The sequence below is a fragment of the Pantherophis guttatus genome, chromosome 2, assembly GCF_059756535.1.
Source record: "Pantherophis guttatus breed Tessera chromosome 2, ASM5975653v1, whole genome shotgun sequence".
Lineage (NCBI taxonomy): Eukaryota > Metazoa > Chordata > Lepidosauria > Squamata > Colubridae > Pantherophis > Pantherophis guttatus.
The window spans coordinates 248,632,079-248,653,091 of NC_142064.1; the positions used below are offsets into that span (position 1 = coordinate 248,632,079).

The 21,013-nt window shown below is 39.9% G+C and overlaps 1 protein-coding gene across 3 annotated transcripts in view; it reads left to right on the top strand.

The window, feature by feature from the left end:
- ARIH2 (ariadne RBR E3 ubiquitin protein ligase 2) overlaps positions 1–21,013 on the top strand; it is a 38,718-nt gene extending 17,705 nt beyond the window's left edge. For all 3 annotated transcript variants that reach the window (XM_034431683.3, XM_034431684.3, XM_087883785.1), the window contains exons 4-15: positions 865–928; positions 2,771–2,918; positions 3,378–3,499; positions 6,540–6,649; positions 7,722–7,839; positions 9,872–9,922; positions 10,034–10,055; positions 10,276–10,427; positions 12,227–12,370; positions 14,157–14,225; positions 14,957–15,040; positions 16,865–21,013. In XM_034431683.3, coding sequence (XP_034287574.1) covers positions 865–928; positions 2,771–2,918; positions 3,378–3,499; positions 6,540–6,649; positions 7,722–7,839; positions 9,872–9,922; positions 10,034–10,055; positions 10,276–10,427; positions 12,227–12,370; positions 14,157–14,225; positions 14,957–15,040; positions 16,865–16,936 — 1,156 coding nt within the window. In that variant the 3' untranslated portion in view covers positions 16,937–21,013. The remainder of the gene's footprint in view (positions 1–864; positions 929–2,770; positions 2,919–3,377; positions 3,500–6,539; positions 6,650–7,721; positions 7,840–9,871; positions 9,923–10,033; positions 10,056–10,275; positions 10,428–12,226; positions 12,371–14,156; positions 14,226–14,956; positions 15,041–16,864) is intronic.

Here is a 21,013-nt window from a genome sequence, read left to right on the forward strand (position 1 = left end):
TCACAACTCTCCTGTAACAGAACTGTTGATTTTGCTATGTCCCTGTCTTCTGGATCCATTTTTGGAGTGTAGCCATAAAACACTGAGTATGATCTCAGCTGAAAAGAAGATTACCGCCTTTGTTGCACAGCATTTTGCTTGATAATTCTTCACTACCTCTTAAAATACTTTTGAATTTGTGTTTAAGATTATTTCCAATTTCATGTGATTCTTCAGCTGATCTCATTTTTGGAAATATCCAATCCATGGATTGGTGATCTTTTTTTAAATTGATGTAATATGTGCCAAACCCAAAAATTGCAGTTGGATATAGAATGCAGAGGCCATATTTCTGTTTTTTGCTTCAGATGAAAGCAAGCAACACAGTCCTGCTCTTATTTGTGCTAGTTTTCCATAGGTTTCCAAGTTAGGTTCAAGACATACATCTCCATATAGTTGAGACTCACTTATTTAAATGAATGATTGCCCCTAAATGTATATTCCAAAAGCTACAATTTGGAATTTTGGAATTTCTTTCTCCAGAGTTCAATCTGCTTCTCTGACTATATTTAACAGTAACCCGGAAATGTATTTGTTCAACTGAAACTTTCCTCCATTTTAATTTTTGTAATGTTTAACAACAATATTTTATGCCAATGCCTATATTTTTATGTGTTTTTAAAATTTACTACTATAATTGCTTTATGATATTGGTTATTTTGCATTAGATTTTATTATTAGTAATGTTTTTGTTAACCTCCATGGGCTGGCTTTGTCAGAAAAAGTTGATTATTTAGTGATTTAAGATTATGACCTGATGAATTCATTAATTTCACAGGTGTGGCCCTATGTTTGTCTAAAGTTTACTTTTTTTCTGGCTCTCAGGCACACATCTAATTCAGTTCAGTTGCTAGTGGAAGCAAGGGTTCAGCCTGCCTCATTCAAACACGTGAGTAAATAGATTTTCTAAGGTACTTGGTGTTAAAAAGTATTTATAAGCCGCCAAGAGTCACTCTGGTTAGTGAGGTAGGTAGCACGTACATTTATTAAATATATATTTTGAATATATGTAATTCAAACATGCTAAGCAGTTATTCTTTATTCCAAATAAGACTGATTACAATAAGATTGATTACAATCTTATTTGAGCAGATACTTTCTGCTCAAAACATTTTTGTATTTCCATTGTATTCTAAATAGAATTGAATAATTTAAAAGATTGTTTTCAAAGTTTTTGAAATAGGAAAACATAATTGCCATAGTAATAATATGCCAGTATTACAAAGTAATAGTGATTCATCTCATTAAATGGAGATCTTGCTTGTTATGACTGGGATTATTGCTTTTGAGAGATGTGAATTTGTGTAGGTGTCACTATTGATTGTAAATCAGCTCTTTACCATTGTATCTATTATATACTGTATACAGGTCAACCTTGTTTAATGACCACCCATTCAGCAACCGCTCAAAACTTACAATGGTGCAGTATGAGCGATACTTATGGATTGTCCTTGAAGTTCTTTATCACAGCCTCTTCAATTTGTGATTACGATGTAGCAGCAAGCCATGGTTACATGATCACAATTTCATATGTTCCCTGCCTCCCACGAGCAAAGTCAATGGGGAAACTGGCAAAAAATCATTTGAGGTTCTTGCATGGTCACATCATGTGTTTTACAACCACGGCACTTGGTGACAGCAATCCCAAGGCCTACCTGTATTATGAAGCAAGTCATATGTAACATATAAAATATAGCCGCACCTCTCATTGTATATAATAATTTGCTAGGGTCTGATTAACACAGTTCCTAGAAGAAGAATAGGCAGTCTTCAAGCGGCATGTGCCCTCCCATTCAGCACCCTGAATTGCACTGTTAGAATTTAGTGGCAAAATGGCCAACTTTTGGTGACGTTATATTTGTTTAATAGTGAAAACTAAGATTGGGATGCAAAAGAGAACATGAGTTTCTGGAAGTGAGACTACCTTTATTTCTATTCTTGCCCACCAACCCTGAACTAACTAACTAAATAATGAAATTTTGGATTGTTCTCAGGATTTGAGGATGTTTTAAGGGTATAAATTGAAGTGGTTTATAGGTCATCTGTTCCCATCCCCATAATTTCAGCTCTGAAAAAGACATGTGGGAGAAAAAAGAATGCCATCCCTTGCATACGATGTTACTAACTGGAGGGCCTCCTGCTGTTCTGTGGAAAGTTGGAAGCCCCCATCCCCTCAAACATTGTTTCTCTTGTCTTGTAAAACTCCTTTAGCATAGTACAGCTTTATGTACTATGCTTTGTTTTATGTGAGCGATATATTTACATTGTAAATATAATCATTGTATATTTACAATTGTAATCATTGTAAAGTTAATGGAAATGTCATTAACTTTATCTCGATTTGGCAAAGTTGTGGTGCTGCCTTCCTGGTCTATATATGTTGCAGTTTCTTCTTCAGTGGGAGTTGCCCAGTTTGAAATTAAGCTGATGAAGGGAGTAGCCACTTTAATGTCCTATGTATAGTGATTGTGGTATGCACATAAACACAAGGAAGGCACTGCTTATTCCTGACAATAAATCAGAACTGAATTTGAGATATCACGATAGGTCACAGCTTTTCTAACCAATATGTTGACATTTAAAGGCATTTACTTTATTTAAACAGGCTATTATAATTCCACTTCTTTACCAATAATTTCAGTCTCTCTCTCCCTCCCTCCCTCCCTCCCTCCCTCCCTCCCTCTCTCTCTCTCTCTCTCTCTCTCTCTCTCTCTCTCTCTCTCTCAAACAGGCCATGGTACATTCCTCCCAGCACTGTGCAGTTTGCATGCAGTTGGTTCGAAAGGAAAACCTATTATCTCTAGCCTGTCAGCATCAGTTTTGCCGCAGCTGTTGGGAGCAGCATTGTACCGTACTTGTCAAAGATGGAGTGGGAGTTGGTAAGCGCAAAGCAATGGGTCATTTGGCTCTTTTGGGGTACACTGGTATCTCTATGTACTGCTTTCTGCTGCTGGTATATCTTCTCACAATCTTAGAAATGGAGCAGTTCAAGGGGAACGTCTTGCATTCTTTTTAAGTCTTCTTTGGATAGCAGCAGATTTTATCTTGGGTTGTGGGGTTGACAACAGCTGTCTCTTGGCCCTTTGGATTGTCTCCCAGAAATTAATATCCTACCTTCTTTGAATGGACTGTTCTCACTGAATTCTTTTTCAGCTGTTTCTGATTAAGAAGGATAATGTTTTCCATTGCTGAACAGTTCTGACAATAGTCTTTTCAGAGCCAGCTTTCCAGAAATTCTGTGAAATTGGATAGTATTTGAAGATTTTTTAAAAAACAATAATGGTCACTGGTGTCATTCAGGTCTCTGTTTTTGGCTTTTTTTTTTTTTTTTTTACTAGGTGTCTCCTGCATGGCTCAGGATTGTTTGCTTCGAACTCCAGAAGATTTTGTGTTTCCACTGCTACCTAGTGAGGAGCTGAAAGATAAATACAGACGCTACCTCTTCAGGGACTACATTGAGGTATCATTTGTCACTTTATGTTCAACACTCTCTGTTTTATGCATTAAGGAAATAACCCCAGATCAATTTCTGTGAATTTGTCTGTAAGCTATGTACCTGTAAACTTAAGACTGCATCATGCACTTCCTTAAAAAGTTTCATTTGCTTTTGGAAAATTCCGTTCTGTTTGAAGGGCTTTTATTCTGGCATTGGGAATTGGAAACCTGCTTTGCGATAGCTTTGCTTTTCTCTCAACAAGTGGCTCCAGTCGGGGAAGGGGGGGATAGAAGTCCTCTTGGTGGCCCCTGTCATGTGGGGTGTTTCAGGAGTTGGTCCTTTTTCCCTGTCCTTCAGCATCTACATGTAGTTGCTGACAGAGATTATCTGATACAGGTAATCCTCAATTTATGGCCAGTTGTTTAAGGGTGGTTCGAAGTTAAAAGTGTCCTTGGAAAAAGTGACTGATGACCCTTCCTTAAAGTTATCACTGTTGCACCACTCCCATTGTCACAGTGACCATAATGTAGGCACTTGACAACAGGCTCACCTTTATAAGGGTTGCAGTGTCCTGCGGTCATGTGATTGCAATTTGAGATCTTCCTGGCTGGCTTCTAATAAGCTAAGGGAATTGGGAAAGCGGGATTCCAATGTGATTGACAATGGCCAAAGAATTCACCTAATGACCACAGCAACAATGGTCATAAAATCAAGTCCAGTCATGTGGTGACTTATTTGACAAGTCACTGAGCATTGCTTAGTGACTCAAATTCTGGCCCCAGTTGTGGTTGTCAGGCAATGACTTACTTGTAGGTTGTGAAACAGTCAACAACATGCTTAACATTGCTACCCAGATTAGGTGAGAAATGTCCTTGATACCTTAACTGATTGTCAGGGTTTGGATGGGACAGAAAATTCTGATGGTGAAGCCAAACAAAACAGATCAGTGTTTATTCTGGACTGGTCAGCACTATCCTTGAAGAACCAGATTTGCAAACTAGGGTCCTTTTGCACTCATGGCTCCTGCTAAAAGAGGTGGAAGCCATGGCATAAGAACTTTTTCAACCTTGGTAAGTGCACCAGAACAATAACGTATGTCCCCATTACCATCTGGTAAAGTTACTGTGTGGCCTACAGTTTTTAGTGCTCTGGAGCGGTAGCTGTGTGCTGGCGTGAGCCATCAAACGAAGAGAGAAAAGTGAAGAAGAGGCTACAGTTTAGCCTTGAAGTGTAGCTGCACTGTCATGCAGGCCAATAAGTTCTCCTAGCTGCTAGCCAGAGCTGTTGTGGGAAGCTGTAGAGACAGCAATCCTATTAGTCCAGAGTGGTATGTAAGTGTGAAAGCTTTGGGGACACACCCACCTCCTCAGTTACTGGAGGATGTGCTGCAGTCTGGCTGAAAATTTAAGAGTGAGAGAGAAAAGAAGGAGACTGTAGAACAGAGTGGCTGGAGAGTGAAGTTACATGAGTGTGTGGAGCAAGTTATTGAACTCCAGTTGGAGAGAGAGAAGAAAAGTCCATTGGGGGAGGGGGGGTGCCCTGGACAAAGAGAAGTCCCAGAGAGACAACGTCTACATGCAAGACCGAAGACAGGAAAGGGGGAAATGACAGCTTTGGGAAAAACCCTGGCCTCTAGGAAGTGATTGGACCGACAGCCATGAAACAGGTTCTTCCCCAAGGGAAGGACATGCAAATGGTTCAGCCAAGCAGATCTGAGGAAGAAGACGAGCCACGCTGAGCATACTTAGCCCATTTCTTTGTTTACATTCTCTTGATAAGACCAGAGTATATCGGCCTTATATGTTGACTGTCACCTATGGTTGGGAGCATGTTATACCTATCATCAGGCCAGTGGTGAAATGTAAGATTTGTTACTACCAGTTCTGTGGGCATGGCTTGGTGGGGGGTAATGTGACTGGGTGGGTGTGGCCAACTTTTTTTTTTTTTTTTACTTTTTAAACCATTTTTTCTACAACCCCTTCAGCTGAAGAGGTAGAAAAAATACTTTTAAAAGCTTCTGACAATCCCAGCTGAGCCACGGGATCATCAGAGGCTTTTTTTTTTTCTTTTAAAAGCATTTTTTCAGCCGAAGAGGTTGTAGAAAAAATGCTTTTAAAAATTAAAAAAAAAGCCTCTGATGATCGCGTGGCTCAGCTGGGCATGGGGGTGGGACAGGGATTTTTGCTACCAGTTCTCCGAACCATCCGCCATTGCTACCGGATCGGGTGATCCAGTCCAAACCGGGAGCATTTCACCCCTGCATCAGGCCTTTGCCATGGCTTCCAGTTGGCTTCTGGAGACATGCTAGTTTTGACTTCAAAGCCCTGTACAGGTAATCCTCAATTGAGCCCAAAATTTATGTTGCTAAGTGAAACATTTGTTAAGTGAGTTTGCCCCGTTTTATGATTTATCTTGCCACAGTTGTTAAGCAAATCACTGCATTTGTTAGGTTAGTAACACGGTTGTTAAAGTCAATGGCTTCCCCATTGACTTTGCTCGTCAGAAGATCGCAAAAGGGGGATCACATGATCCCAGGGCACAGCAACCGTCATAAACATGAACCACTTGCCAAGCGTTTTGAGTTTTGATCATGTGACCATGAGGATGCTGCAAGGGTGGTAAGTGTGAAAAATGGTCATAAGTCACTTTTTTCAGTGCCATTGTGACTTTGAAGGGTCACTAAATGAACTGTTGTAAGCCGAGGACTACCTGTAGTTTTTAGCCGTAAGACTGCTTGCTGTAATCGGAATTAGCTCTAGCTTTCAGTTCATTCCAAAGAAAACTGTTCCTGATTCCCCGCTTTCGGAGGCCCTTCTTTTTGGTAGCAGCACCAATTCTGTGGAAGAGTCTCTCTCAATGGAGAGCAGTCTACTCCCATGTTTTCCTTATATTTATTTCAAAAGTATATTTTCCTGGGAAGGCTTCCTTAAACGTTTTCCCAGAAGAAAAAAACAATTGGTCCTCCAAAAATAAAATCCACCTCACTTAAAACCAGATACAGTTTTGTTTCGATGGAGTTCTCTAAAATAATTTTTAAAGCAGACTTACAATGTTTGTCCCACAGAGCCATTTCCAGCTGCAGCTCTGTCCTGGCGCTGACTGTCCTATGGTCATACAAGTACAGGAGCCCAAAGCCCGCCGAGTGCAGTGCAATCGCTGTAATGAGGTTTTCTGGTAAGAAAGGGACATTGCATATTTGATGGACACAAATGATAGAGATGGGAAAAATAGAAAATACCTTCTTGAAAGGAGGAACAGCCTGAACAAATGCAGCAGTGACAGAAGTGACTGTCAAACTGAATTTGCCATCCAGCTCCTTGGGTATAGATAGGTTTGAGAGTCTAATGTGGCTTGAAGAAGCAGGCAAATGATTAACTGTTTTGAAGATTAAACTGTGAATAGGTGAATTGCTATTACAATTCACAGGGTTGTAATATTATTACAGAGTTGTGAGAACAAGTGGACAACAAGAACTAATAAACCTCTGAGTAATTTTATAAGGAATGAGCAGCGGTTATGCAAATCAACTTCATTCTGCAAATGCCAGCATTTAGAATCAAAGAGATTGAATGTGATGGGAAAAGGGCAGTAAAAGTAGCATTTGGTAGTTGTAAATATGATTTGGAGAGATATATGTAGCTTATGGATCGTATAACCTCCTTTTGATGATCCCACTATTTCACTGCCATTTCTAAAAGCTAGGGGTATATATGGTCTGTACAAAAAAAGTGGAAACTGTCCCATGCTAATTTAAACATCAGCATATGTAGAGGTTTTGTGCTATTTTGGCTTTTTTTTCTAAGTGAAATAAAAAGATGTAGGGAGTTATCAGTGTAGTATAGCATTTAAGATGCTGGATTAAAAGTGAGGAAATCCAGGTTCTAATCCTTCCTTAGACATAGAAGCTAGTCAGGTGACTTTCAGCCAATCAAAAATATCTTTTATCTACCAGCGCACTCTAGACCAGTGTGATAGATTACAGTCCATGACCTTCAGTGAAGAGGCTGCCATCCTGCACTGGATTTATTTGTGTTGATACTGTGATAACATTCCTCAGGATATTGTACTCTACTTTCTACTGCCAAATTCTGCTATTAAGTGGGATACATACAACTCCACTCAGTTTTTATGCAGAAGTATTAGGAATGCAAGCTTTGCGTATGGGTGCCGTTGTCTTTTTCAAATAGTATTTGCTTACAAGTAATAGATTTTCTTTAAACTGGACATAAATTTCTTTTTGCTTAAGTTTCAAATGTCGGCAGATGTACCACGCTCCTACAGATTGTGCTACCATCCGAAAATGGCTCACTAAGTGTGCAGATGACTCTGAAACAGCTAACTACATCAGCGCTCACACTAAAGATGTAAGTGTGTTGGGGAGGGGACACTTTTAAGTATTTGTAGTTCCAAACAAATCTCTGTTTGGCTATTAATGGAGGGGTTGGTCATTTAATTATATGTCCTATATCTGAAGTGCTTATTTTACTTATCTATTTATTTATTGAATTTATATTGCGGCCTATTCACCCATGGCAACTCAGGGTGGCTTACAGAATATAAAACCACATGTAAAATAATAAAAATAATCAAATAAATTAATATAATATAATAAAATCATCCCTACCCTCCGCCCCGGCGACAGCAGATCACACAAGCTATTTAATGGGCTCCATCCCGCTCTGAGTTCCCCAGGCCCACTGGCAGAACCAGTCTTCAGCGCCTTCCGGAAGAGAATTAGAGTGGGGGCCGTTTTGATCTCTGGGGGAATGATGTTCCAGAGAGAGGGAGCCACCACGGAGAAGGCCCTTCTGGGTCCCTCCAGGTGTATCTCCCTCGGGGATGGGACCCATAATATTCCCTGCCTCCCCACTCTGATGGGTCGGGTAGATGTGACCGGCAAGAGACTGTCCCTCAGATAACCTGGTCCCAAGCCGTGAAGGGCTTTAAAGGTGACAACCAGCACCTTGAATTGCACCTGGAAGCAAATGGGCAGCCAATGCAGCTCCCGCAGGAGAGGTAATACATGTGCACACCGGGGTCTGCACAAAACCATGCGAGCTGTTGCATTTTGCACCAACTGGAGCTTCTGGATGCTCTTCAAGGGCAGTCCCAAGTAGAGCGTGTTGCAATAGTCAAGACGGGAAGTGACTAGGGCATAAATGACTGTGAGTAGGGATTGTTGGTCCAGGAAAGGGCATAACTGGCACACAACCCGCAAAAGATTCCTCCTTGCGTCCCCTCTTTGCCCACTTATCTTGTCATTTGCCACTTATCTCCCAAATAAACAAAAGCCAAAATGGAAAGAGGGTGAAAGGGAAAAAAGGGATATTGCGAGTTCCAACCAGAAGCAATGTGGATGGACTCAGTTACAACAGTAATAAGTACACATTGGAAGACCTGATACACCAGCTTGGGAACAAATGCTGTTGTGGAAAATCTGCGTTGTTGCTAATAGTCAACACTGACATGATGGCATATAATCAAGTTGCTTGATAATACATTTGCTCATACGTTTATTAAATGTATTGCATCTCCCAAAAGAAAAGATTAGATCATATGTTTCTCCCCTTCCAAGGTAATAAGAGAATTGCTATCCTGAGCAGAAAAGTAAGATTAGCGGAATCATCTAAGACACTCGTGTCAAACTCAATCACATCACGTGACGTATCGTGACATTTTTTGCCTTTGTGGAGCCAGGGTGGGTGTGGCCTGCTCGTGATGCATCAGACCCATGGGCCGCAAGTTTGACACCACTGATCTAAGATACATACTAAAAGAATGAGAAGATCCATTTTTATGGAGAGGGAAGACTGAACATTACATTTAAAAAAAAATCTAAAAGGATTTGGATTGTAATATTAATAAACAGCATGTCAACCGAAAGAAGAACATTGCAAAAGTATTGGATTGGTTGGGATACGGATGGATTACAAAACACAAAGAGAAACACAAGACTCCCTCCCCCCTCATCTGTTAAAATGCCTGGTTCAAAACCCTGCATCTTCCAAGTGAAAAGTTTCCATTGTTTATTGAAATATGGCCCATATATATATATATGTGTGTGTTTAATTAAGGAGATATAATCGAAAGAATTTAAAATAAAGCCCTTAGCTGAATCATAGAACATGTTTTCTGTGTGGAAAAAGGCTCAGATTCAGTGTTGGCACTTCCAGGCGGTGCTAGAAAAGGCTCCAGTTTGAAAGCCATTACCGTAGCTTGATAGATTAGTGGTTTTCTTTACAAGGCAAACTTCTGTGTTCTTATGAAGAGCAGAATGAAGACTCCACAATTACAGAAAAAAAAATGGAGGCCAAATGGAGTGGAAACCTGGAAGGCATATGAAGTAGGGGGGAAACTTTTGTTACGTTTCATGTTACTCTCTTGTTTTCTTCTCAGTGTCCCAAGTGCAATATCTGTATTGAAAAGAATGGTGGCTGCAATCACATGGTGAGCAGTTTCTAAATAAGCGTAAGAATCGCCTTTAAAATTTTATCTGATTTTTAGATGAAAACTTTGTGGTTTGTTAACTTCTTCTTTTTTTCTCTCTGTTTCCTCCAGCAATGTTCCAAATGCAAGCACGGTAAGTGGGTAACAACTGCTTTTTTGAACTGGGAAAATATTTTCCTGTTCTTTACTTTAAATATTATCCTGCTGATCCATTAAAGCATTTGTGGCCCTTTGATTACTGTTCTAAGGGACTCGTTCAATAGCCTGCTCAGCACAGCCCCTTAGGCTGCTCTAGGTTTCCATAAGATGGATGTTTTTCTATTAACTAGCTTTTGCCTTCTTATCTCTTGCAGACTTTTGCTGGATGTGTCTAGGGGACTGGAAGACTCATGGCAGCGAATACTATGAATGCAGTCGGTACAAAGAGAATCCTGATATTGTAAATCAGAGTCAGCAAGCACAGGCCAGGGAGGCCCTCAAGAAGTACTTGTTCTATTTTGAGAGGGTAGGAAATGTCTCCTTAGCCAAAGCTAACTATAAACTTTTCAGGGCATCCTGCCTTGTGCAGAGGCACAAGGATTAACGTCAAGAGGTCTATGTGATAAGCATTACATTCTGTGATAACAGGATGACCACAAAACAAAATTCTGAATCCTTAAGTTTATTTTTCAAGACGTAAATGTCTTCCTAGATAATTCTTGTAACAGGAGTTTTTTTTCTTTATGGGGTCCAGCAGAAATAGTGCTACACTTTTGAAATTGGATTGCTTCTTTTGAAATGTTGCCTCCCATAAAAGTACATTTGCTATCTTACAGATTTGCCCCAGATATGCTTAAACCATTTTCTGTATCCATATATGTGCAACCAATTTTAAAATGGTGACTTTCTAGTTTCTGCTCTTAGAAATAAGATATATGGATGAAATTCATTGCTGTGTGAGTTGAATGTCACTTTTTTTATTGCTTGTGGCTGCCCTCCCAATTACTCCAAAAAATCTGGGGGGGCGGCAACCTCTCTGAAGGCGCTTCTGAGGAGAGAGAGAAACTTCAAGAGCCTATTAGATAATTTCTCACCTTGTTCTGTCAATAAAAATAGCCTTATCAGTATTCCCCCCCCCCCCAAAATCAGTCTGTTCCTTTTGGTTCCTTCTTAGCTTTTTTACTGTTCTTTTCAATGGAGTGTAAATGTAGTTTATCCCTATGTGTCTATTAATGGCTGATTTGACTGAATGCCAAGCATCCAGGAATTCCCTAATGACCAAAGAATATCCTTTTCAGCATCCCACGCTGAGATAAGCAGGGATTAATATCAGACAAACAGTTAAACAATACCCTAATCAAGGAACTACCAAGGAGAGAACTACACCCTTACCAAAACTGGCAGAGCAAGGTAGTGTATGTAAACAAGGAACAAACCCACATTCACTGATGATATTACCTAGTTGGGTCAAGCAAACAACCAAGCTCAGAGGGCACTAAGGACAATTACGTAGCTAACCAGATATTCCAGATGTAGTTAAACAATATTTGAGGTAATTTTTTAAAGATGACAAAATAGCATTCAGTAGATTGCACAACTATTTATTTTATTCAAATTTACTAGCTCTCTGTCTGTGGGCAGCATACAAAACCTGAAAATCCATAAAACAGATAAAACATTAAACCAAGCAGACAGCCAAGACTAAATCTTACATACAACACAGAACAGCCCCCTCCCCTACCCAAATGCAGTCGTACATTAATATATCAATCCCAGGCCTAGGACCAAAACCAGGTTTGTAAGAGCTTTCCAGAACTCTAGGAGAAAGGGCACCACTCTTGTCAATTTGAGGACCTTCACATTCCTCAGCTACTGGCTGTGTTCAGTAATTATGCCAGAACAGGTATGTAGCTTGAGGTTTGCAGGTGTGGATGGGAAGATGAGTGTCATAAAAGAGGATCTGGAGCAGTGAAAGAAAGAAGTGGAATATTGGAGGAGAGCTGCCATTTATAGCTGTGTGCTTCCTGTCTGGGTTGACCTTTGCTTTCCAGCTCTGTAATTGAACTAGCCAATTATACCACATACCAAATGGGAATGCTGGGATAAATAAATTGCCTTGCCTTTTTTAAGAGCCCATTGTCAAAAAACAGCTTGCTTTTAGAAGGTGATTGGAATGCTTTCCCCACCCCCCCAGCATAATACAACTTTTTGATACTAGAAGTGCTTAGTATGGAAAACTATCCTTTTCTGCTGGATCTCAGTTAGGTTTTTTGCTTGCTTTTCCAATAAACATGTTCATTTTTATTCCTTTTCTCCACTGTGAAGTGGGAAAACCACAACAAGAGTTTACAGCTGGAGGCGCAGACATACCAGAGAATTCAAGAAAAAATCCAAGAAAGAGTCATGAACAACTTGGGAACGTGGATAGATTGGCAGTATTTACAGAATGCAGCAAAACTCCTAGCCAAGGTAACTATCTGTAAATCAGCTTTGTCAAAATACCTGAGGGCGGGGGTGGGTGGTAGGTTAGGGTATATTGCTGGGTTCATGGGTTATATAGCTATGGAACACTAACTCTGATTGTAAACGACAACTAGGTGCAATGGATATTATCAAAGGAGTTACTGTGTGTTGTTCAGTACTCTGATCTGAACCTACAGCTGAAAACTAGATTAAGTTCACCTGGGATTGGTTGAGGTGTAGGAGCACATTCTGTTCTGTTCTTGATGCTTCTACTACTACCACCACCACCACAAACCTGGGAAAAGAGGAGCTCTATTGTCTTCTGCTTTCACGAATATAGCTTACCGTATTTTCCGGTGTATAAGACGACTTTTTAACACATGAAAATCTTCTCAAAAGTCGGGGGTCGTCTTATACGCCGGGTGTCGTTCTCCTGTAACCAGGCAGACCAGCCCGAAAGGCTCTGACGAGCCTTAAATGGCTCTGGCGATCCAAGCTCTGACGATCCCAGCTGCATTGCCTGCTAATTAGGCAACGCAGCTGGGATCGCCAGAGCCACGTAAAAGGAAAAAAGTTTTCCCCCCTCCAGCTTGCTTACCTTAGCTGCTAGTTGCAACGCTTGCCTTGCTTCGCTTGCCTGCAATCCATTGCATCAGCAAGCAACTGAATCTCCCTGCCTGCAATCAAGCAGGCAGGGAGTTGTGGACTTCAACTCCCAGAATTCCTCAGCCAGCAAAACAAAGCTGGCTGAGGAATTCTGGGAGTTGAAGTCTACAAGTCTTAAAGTTGCCAAGGTTGGAGACCCTTGTCCTATTGGGTAAGTTTTTTTCCCCTTTGGGAGCTTTAAAAAAAATAGTTAATTGGGGTTTTTTTTAGTTGTTCTTTTTTAGACCTAGCCATTTAAAGTTTAGGAAGTTTTAAATTTAGCTTTCATATAAAAATAAAATAAAATAATGTTTGTGCAGCTTTCTGAGATTTAGTGTGTTTCTGTAGTGTTTCACTCTAACTACACAAACACACAAAATCTCACAAAGATGTTTGTGGAATTTTGTGTGTGTAAAGTGTAAAAGTTGGTTTTTTGGGGCTTTTTGTGGCTGTGTGAGGTTCCTGCTTGTTGCAGGGGCCATTTTGGGTCTAGCACAGCTGCTTTTACATTGTGGGTGAGCCAGTTGTGTTGTGTGTGTGTAAAGTGTGAAAGTTGTTTTTTTGGGCTTTTTGTGGCTGTGTGAGGTTCCTGCTTGTTGCAGGGGCCATTTTGGGTCTAGCACAGCTGCTTTTACATTGTGGGTGAGCCAGTTGATGTTTTTTAATTTATATTTGGTGTGCGTTGGAAGAGGGGTAGTCTTATACGGCGAGTATAGCCCAAATCCTATATTTTAACAGGAAAAGTCGAGGGTCATCTTATACGCCCAGTCGTCTTATATGCCGGAAAATACGGTACTTATGAGCGGCTCAAGGTCGACTCAACCTTCCATCCTTCCGAGGTCGGTAAAATGAGGACCCAGATTGTGGTTGGAAGCAATAAGCTGATTCTGTAAACCGTAAAGAGGGCTGTAAAGCACTGAAGCGGTATATAAGTCTAAATGCTATTGCTGTTACTGCAACTTCATATTGTGTCCTGTGTATTACAGTATCGTAGATAGAAGCAACTGCTAATAGGGGCTGCTTTTTCATATCATAATACATATATGGACTGCTGCCCCTGAAATTTGGAGAAGAACAGCAGATAGCTCTATTGGCCTAGTTCACGAGTACAACTTGCTAATCTTACTTCCTTTTTTAAAAATTGCAGTGTCGTTATACACTACAGTACACCTATCCATATGCCTACTACATGGAATCTGGTCCGAGGAAGAAATTGGTAAGACCATGTAGTTCTGCGTATTGAATGATAACTGAAATTCTTAAAGAACAATGAAAAAAAAAACAAAGTTGGGACTTAAACAAATCCATATCTAAAAATGGCCTAAAACCACATGGTAGCTTTCATTTACTGAAGCTGAGCTTTTTGATTCTTTGGAAGTGATGGGAGGGGAGGCCCTTGGAAGCCACAGATAAAATCTTCCAAGCTTGGAAGGGGAAGAAACAATACAGTTCTAATAAATTAAGGGGTTTTGCTTTTGGTCTTGGGATATCTGTGTATATGCCTTAAAAAGCATGTTAATGGGCAAATGACCTGTCATAAGTATAATGAGTACTGAAGAAAATGTTAAATATTTGTCACTAGCACATCCTAACTCTACTAGTTTTCAGCCAGGCTTTCAATAATTGAAAGTTCTTATAAGCCTTAATGAATATTATTACTATAAATATGATATAGGAGAATAAAGAACAAACATGCCCAAGTCTAATCAATTACAAACAAGGATTTGTCCATCCTTAATTTCATATTCTTTTATGTTGCTCGAACTGTTTGCGTTCATTGAATTGGCTGCCTGTTTTCTTAATTTGAAATGCTTCTGCTATAGATGCAAATAGTGTATAGATACAATGTATTATTAATCTGTGCTGTAAATTTGGCTGAAAGATAGAAAGAGTTTTTCCTATATCAGTCCTGGGTTTTTTTTTCATAATGTTTTGTTTGATTTTCAGTTTGAATACCAACAGGCTCAACTTGAAGCAGAGATTGAAAATCTCTCATGGAAAGTGGAAAGAGCAGACAGTTATGACAGAGGAGTAAGTAATAAACGAAGTTCAACCCCTTTTCTCAGTCATGAACTCATTTTTTACTCAGAAGTCTGAGGAGAAATTGATTTCAATAATAAAGGATGAGAAACTACTGCTATTTTTGTTTTTTAAAATAATTTTTATTAGAAATTTAGAGTATATAGATACAGACTTCAGACTATAAAAGATAAAAAATGAAAAAATAGAATTTCTAGCATACATACACCTTTCACAATTTATCACCATCTCTTAAAATACAAAAAATAAATTCTTCACCCCATAGGTCACCTCATTCTCTATATGCATATCGATAAAATCTCATCTTTCATCCTAATCAGCAAAGGTCTGTTAAGAATTACCAGAAATAATCATATATTTGTTATAAACTTAATCTAATAAATTCATTCAGTTTCCTTCCTTTACATTTATATCTATTTAACTCTTCTTAAATCCCCAAATCTCATCAATCCAAAAAAGTCCCTAATAAACTAAATAAAGAAATAGTAACATAACCATTCCTGTTTTTGAAGCATTGCACTGATTACTGAGGGCATCTAGATCCAATTCAAAATGTTGTTTTTGACCATTAAAGTCCTTGGTTATAGAGTACTTTAGGGTCTGTCTTTTCCAGATAGAATTTGCCAGATTGTTTATGCATGCATAGACAAGACACTAAGGATATCACCCCTACAGGAATTCAGAAAGGCATGGGCATTGCTTCACATGAGCTGCTTTCTTCCTTGAAAACACCTTGCTTTCTGAGAGTGGCCCAGTAACTTCCTTTCTAGCCTTCCATAAGATAGTGAAAAATGTTTTCTTTGAGCATTTAGGATCCAGAAGGATGATAGTGCAAGGCAATGTTATTATTTGGGCTGCTTTACATTTTATGCTGTCGTTTAAGCAAACCTAACTTCCCCAATAGAGTGCTTTTTGCCAGAAATCAGCAGAAAAGTTCGCAAATTGCAATCACATGATCATAAGATGCTGTAATCGATTGTAAATGTATGCCAGTTGCCAGGTACCTGAATTGTGATCACATGACTGCAGGGATAGTATAGTGCAACATTTGTTAAGTGTCAGTCTAGGGAGTAAGTCACTTTTTCTGAGACCACTCTAATTTTGAACTGTTGTTAAATGAACGGTCGTTAGCCAAGGAATACCTGTATATATATTGTTATGAGGAATATGATGCCAGCCTATGAAGTATGTGCTTGTTAGCAATATCTTTTAATGACCTTCCATGTCAAGGAAGTGAAGGGATCTATAGCCCACAGGCAATGTTTTTGGTAGCAACTGCCTTATTACAAAATAACTTCCCTCTACACAGTTAGGCTGATACCCTCATACATACATACATACATACATACACACACACGCACACACACACACACTCACACACACACACACACACACACATATATATATATATATATATATATATATATATAGAGAGAGAGAGAGAGAGAGAGAGAGAGAGAGAGAGAGAGAGAGAGAGAATGCTGGAAATTAATGAAATAATATCCAGACAGAGCTGTTTCGGAGGCTCTTTGGATAGTGAGTGCTCGCTATTGTTGGATGATAGTTTTTCATGTTTTTATACGTTGTGGTGAAAACTGCTAGGAGTCTCCTTCTGTTTCAATAAAAGAGTATGTTTTTGTTTCCTCTAGAGTTCCTTTTAGCGTTGATCAATTTTCTCCCAGCCAATATAAACAATAGCAATAGCACTTAGACTTATATACCACTTCACAGTGCTTTACAGCCCTTCTCAAAGCGGGTTACAGAGTCAGAGTTTACAGAAATAACCCCTTTCTTATTCCTTTTATTCCCACCCAGGATTTGGAGAATCAGATGCACATTGCTGAGCAGAGGAGGCGGACTCTGCTGAAAGATTTCCATGACACATAAGACCGTAGGAGCTACCAGGGCACAGAGCTGAAAGCAAAGTAGCAAGATGGCGGTGCGAGCAACGAGGGAAGCAATCAGAGGAACTGGCCACCGCCTTTCCATAAAACAGGGCTGAGGACATCACTGCACCTTCCCCTTGCAAACCAGACATGAGCTAGCACCACCGCTTGGTCTTCTATTTTTTCTTCTGTTTTCTGCTTTTTCATTTTTGGCAGGTAGAGGTTGAAATTCAGTTGGCATTTTTTCCTGGGACATGTTATTCCCCAGTTCTTGGATTGTTTTAGAGGGGAGTTTTATTTCCCCCGCCCCCTCCTGAATGGCTGTTAATAGTATTAGATCATTATAAACTTCTGTAATTTTTCGACAGTTGTACAGTGATACAACAGTGGTTGATACAAAGTGAACTCTAGAATAACACAGACCCCTTTTTAAAAATAAATTGGGACTGGAGAGTGTTTCTTTTTTTTTTTTTCTTCCAATAAGCAGTTTGTAAACTTAATGGCTTACTTCTCTTTCCCCATCCCCAAATTCACTTTGCCATGAAGGTTATGAAATAGTCCAGCTGTTGGTTTGTTTTCCCCTTTTCTGGGCACTTTCTTGCTTGCTTGTCCTGGGAGTGCATGAGATGAACAGGGCCTGAGCCAAGCAGAATCAGCAGTTGCCAAAGGACAGCATAATTGTTGAAAGGTTCCTCTTCTTCTTTGACCGGGTTGGAGCAATAGGGACAGCATGGGACAGTTCTAGTCCCATCAACATGAAGTTGATCTCCTGCATGGATTTATTGCTTTGTTTTGTTTCCCTGGACTGCTACCTACTGCCAGATTTAAAATACTTGGAGGAGTTCAGGGAGCATAACCTTGCTTCTTGGCAGCATTAAGAGTGAACATTAGTTTTGTTTAGGGCAGTAGACACAACCATGTTTGGGCCATAACTTGCATATCTGTGCAGCTCAGTCCTGCGCAATCTGATTCTTTAGGTGGCTATAAGGTGATGCATCAGAGTTGATCTCTACTACCATAACAAAATCAGACTTTCCTACTATACTGAGGAAAAGTTAAGTTTATTATTAAAACAAAAACAAAAAACACACACCAGCATACGTCAGATCCTGCTAAATAGCCACCACTGTTTTCGAAACTGTTCTGCTGCTAGCTGAAAAGTAACCAGCAAAAAAAATTGGGAGGAGTCCATAATTACTGTTAAGATTCATAGGTGGTTGCTTACTGGCAGGGGTTTGTTAACTCTTGAAATGTGTTTAATGTCAACAGTTCACATTAGAGGCCAGCTTTTAAAATGTATAAAAATAGCTATATAAAATACATATTTGGTTCTGCTGATAATCTGTCTAGAAATGGAAGATGGAGCTGCCGTTTCCTGAAGCTGCTCCAAGAGATGTCTTGAAACAGGAATTTCCTTGCATCCATGTTTACAAGAGCATGTTGCACTGAGATTTTCTATGTGCATTGCTTGTGACCTTTGGGATTGGGATTAGAAAGCTTTACAAGAATCATTATTTTCTGTTTATGACACCTGTTTTCCTAGCCTTTCGGTGAAAGTTATTTTATTAGCATTTGAGATTTTGTCCTAGCTTTTGGAGGTCATCAACCAAGCCGTCATCTTCCATTCAGCTGCTGCTGCTGCCACTACTACCTCAGGCACTCCAAGGAAAATGATAAGCTTGTTTCCTAGACCCTAAGTCCTAATATGGCTTCTCTGTTCCCAGCTAACCTCAGATTAAACCAGTGGGTGGAAGAAGTAAAAAGCTTGTTGGGGACGCAGAGAAAGTGATCTTTACCCAGATTCACCCTTGCTCTTTCCCTTTGCCCATTCCACTGGACCCTGGTAGCATATGTGGTATGATGACCTCAGCAGGTTTGCTCTTTTAATCCATATCTTTGTCAAAAACAGAGATCATGCTTGTTTTTCTGGCTTAAATGTTTTAATTTCTCTGCATGAAAACCACTGCTGGGCTTTGAAACTTAGAAGCAGGCAAAACCTTTTATCAAATGCAAAATGTTCAGTGTGTATGTCAGACACTGCTTACTACGATATCTGTTTGCGTTAATTCTGTTCAGTGTTAGCACAAAATTATTGGCATCTTAATAGGGAAAACTGCTGGCTTCCTAATTTCCTCAGTAATGCTGTCCTGATCTTGCTTGCTTGCTTACACAAAGTTCAGATTTTGAGGGAGGTGAGCGTCTTTTTCTCTTGAAACTTTAAAGTTCAGACTGAGCTGTTTCTGCTCATGAAATTAACTAAGATAAAGCATACATGTTTCTTGTTCAGAATTATCCAATGCAGAAGAGTGGTGTTACTTGCTGTAGCTGGCAAATATCTGCGATTGGTTGAATTTACAGTAGCACAATCACGATTGCGCAGGGGTGAAATCTACTTACTTTCCCTACTGGTTCGGAAGTGCATGCGCCGCGCGTCATGTGCATGCTTGGACCCGCTGCGCATGCGCAAACTCTTCTTTGCATGCGCAGAGGGTAAAAAACAGGTTACTTCCTGGTTAAAACCAGGAAGTAACGACGACCAGGCAGGTGAGCAGAGCCTCGTGCTGCCGCCGCTACTGGTTCTCCAAACCACCTGCCGCTGTCGCTACTAGTTCGGCCGAATCAGTCCGAACCGGTAGCATTTCACCCCTGGACTTGCGGTGGCAAAATTTTCTCTGTCTGCAACGTTTGGCATATTGTTCAGATGCTTAGATCCAATCTCACCTGGTGTACTAAGATGTAGTATACAATTGTCACATCACATAATGCAACATATTGAAGACGGGCTTCTGCTTGCTCAGGAGAATATTCTCACCTTTTGGTCTCTGTGTCAGCCCTCTGTGCCCTCCAGGGTTTGGGGAGAGATGGCTGCACAGACAGGAGGAATCTACTCAGCTGATGGGTGACAAATACATGTAGTTGTTACCACACAGCTGCTCCTAAGTTTGGAATCAATAGATTCATCCCAGAGTTTAAACGTCAGTGGATTCCCTACCTCTTTTTCTTATCTTCCCTGTTCTAGAACAGCACAATGATTGGGTGCTATCTAAAAGTTTTTATCATTGGCAGAAAACAGTCCTTCCTCTAGAAATATATTCTCTTCACTCTGTAGCATTTTTCAAAGTGATCCTACGATAATAATAATAATAAAAAATAAAAACTTGTTAGAAAATTTCACTTTGTGATGGAACGGACTGTAACTAAAGGGCATCTAAGCCAAAGGGAAAGCACTACATTTCCCTCACAGCAGGTTAACATCCTATACTAGGAGTTTTGGTCTTCCTCTTGTTCTATCAGGCTTAGCCTAAGCCAACCTGGCAGCTATTTTCATCCTTCCCTCTGCATGTTGAGATTGTTGGCTTGGCTTACCCTTGATCACAATGTTTATTTCACTTAGTTTGGTTTACTTTTTAAAATTCCCTCTCACAACTTGCCTTCCTGCTTTCTAAAAGAGAGGTACAGAAAGCTAAGGCAAATAACCACGTCCTGATAGTAAACACCGAAGCACGTAGGTAGTATCCAATTCTCCTGTCCAGTAGAATTCTGTACACGTCAAAAGCTTTCATACAGACAGCAGTAGAGGCTGTGCAGATAAGGGAGAGATTCTGTAACGTTTTATGCTTGTACTCTTCTAGCATTCATTCTGTAGCAGTGAAATCACAATTTTCCTTTTAACACCTAACGCCATGCTAGTGTTACAGAAAGAACTGAAGACTTTTTGTTACTGTACTGTCTTGATCCATTTAAACTTGTGTTTCTGTTTTTCAAAATTCAACTTCACTTTAGTAACTTTTTGTAAAAACAAAACAAACTTCTTACGTGCTTGCTCAAGTCTGGACTGTTCCAAATTTTCAGGTAGTAGCTTCTGCTATGGAAGCTTTTTTTTTATTACGCAGAGTGCTACATTATCATGGCTGCCTTTGCTCTGTCCCTCACTGAGATTTGGGGGAAAGCAATCTCAAGAAACTGCCAACACTTTTCCGGCATTAGGAGGGGAAGAGGGCAGAGGAGAAAGAGCCCTTTAAATTTTCCCCTCCTGAAATTGTTTTATTTGAAATAAATTGTGAATTTCTAATTTTAA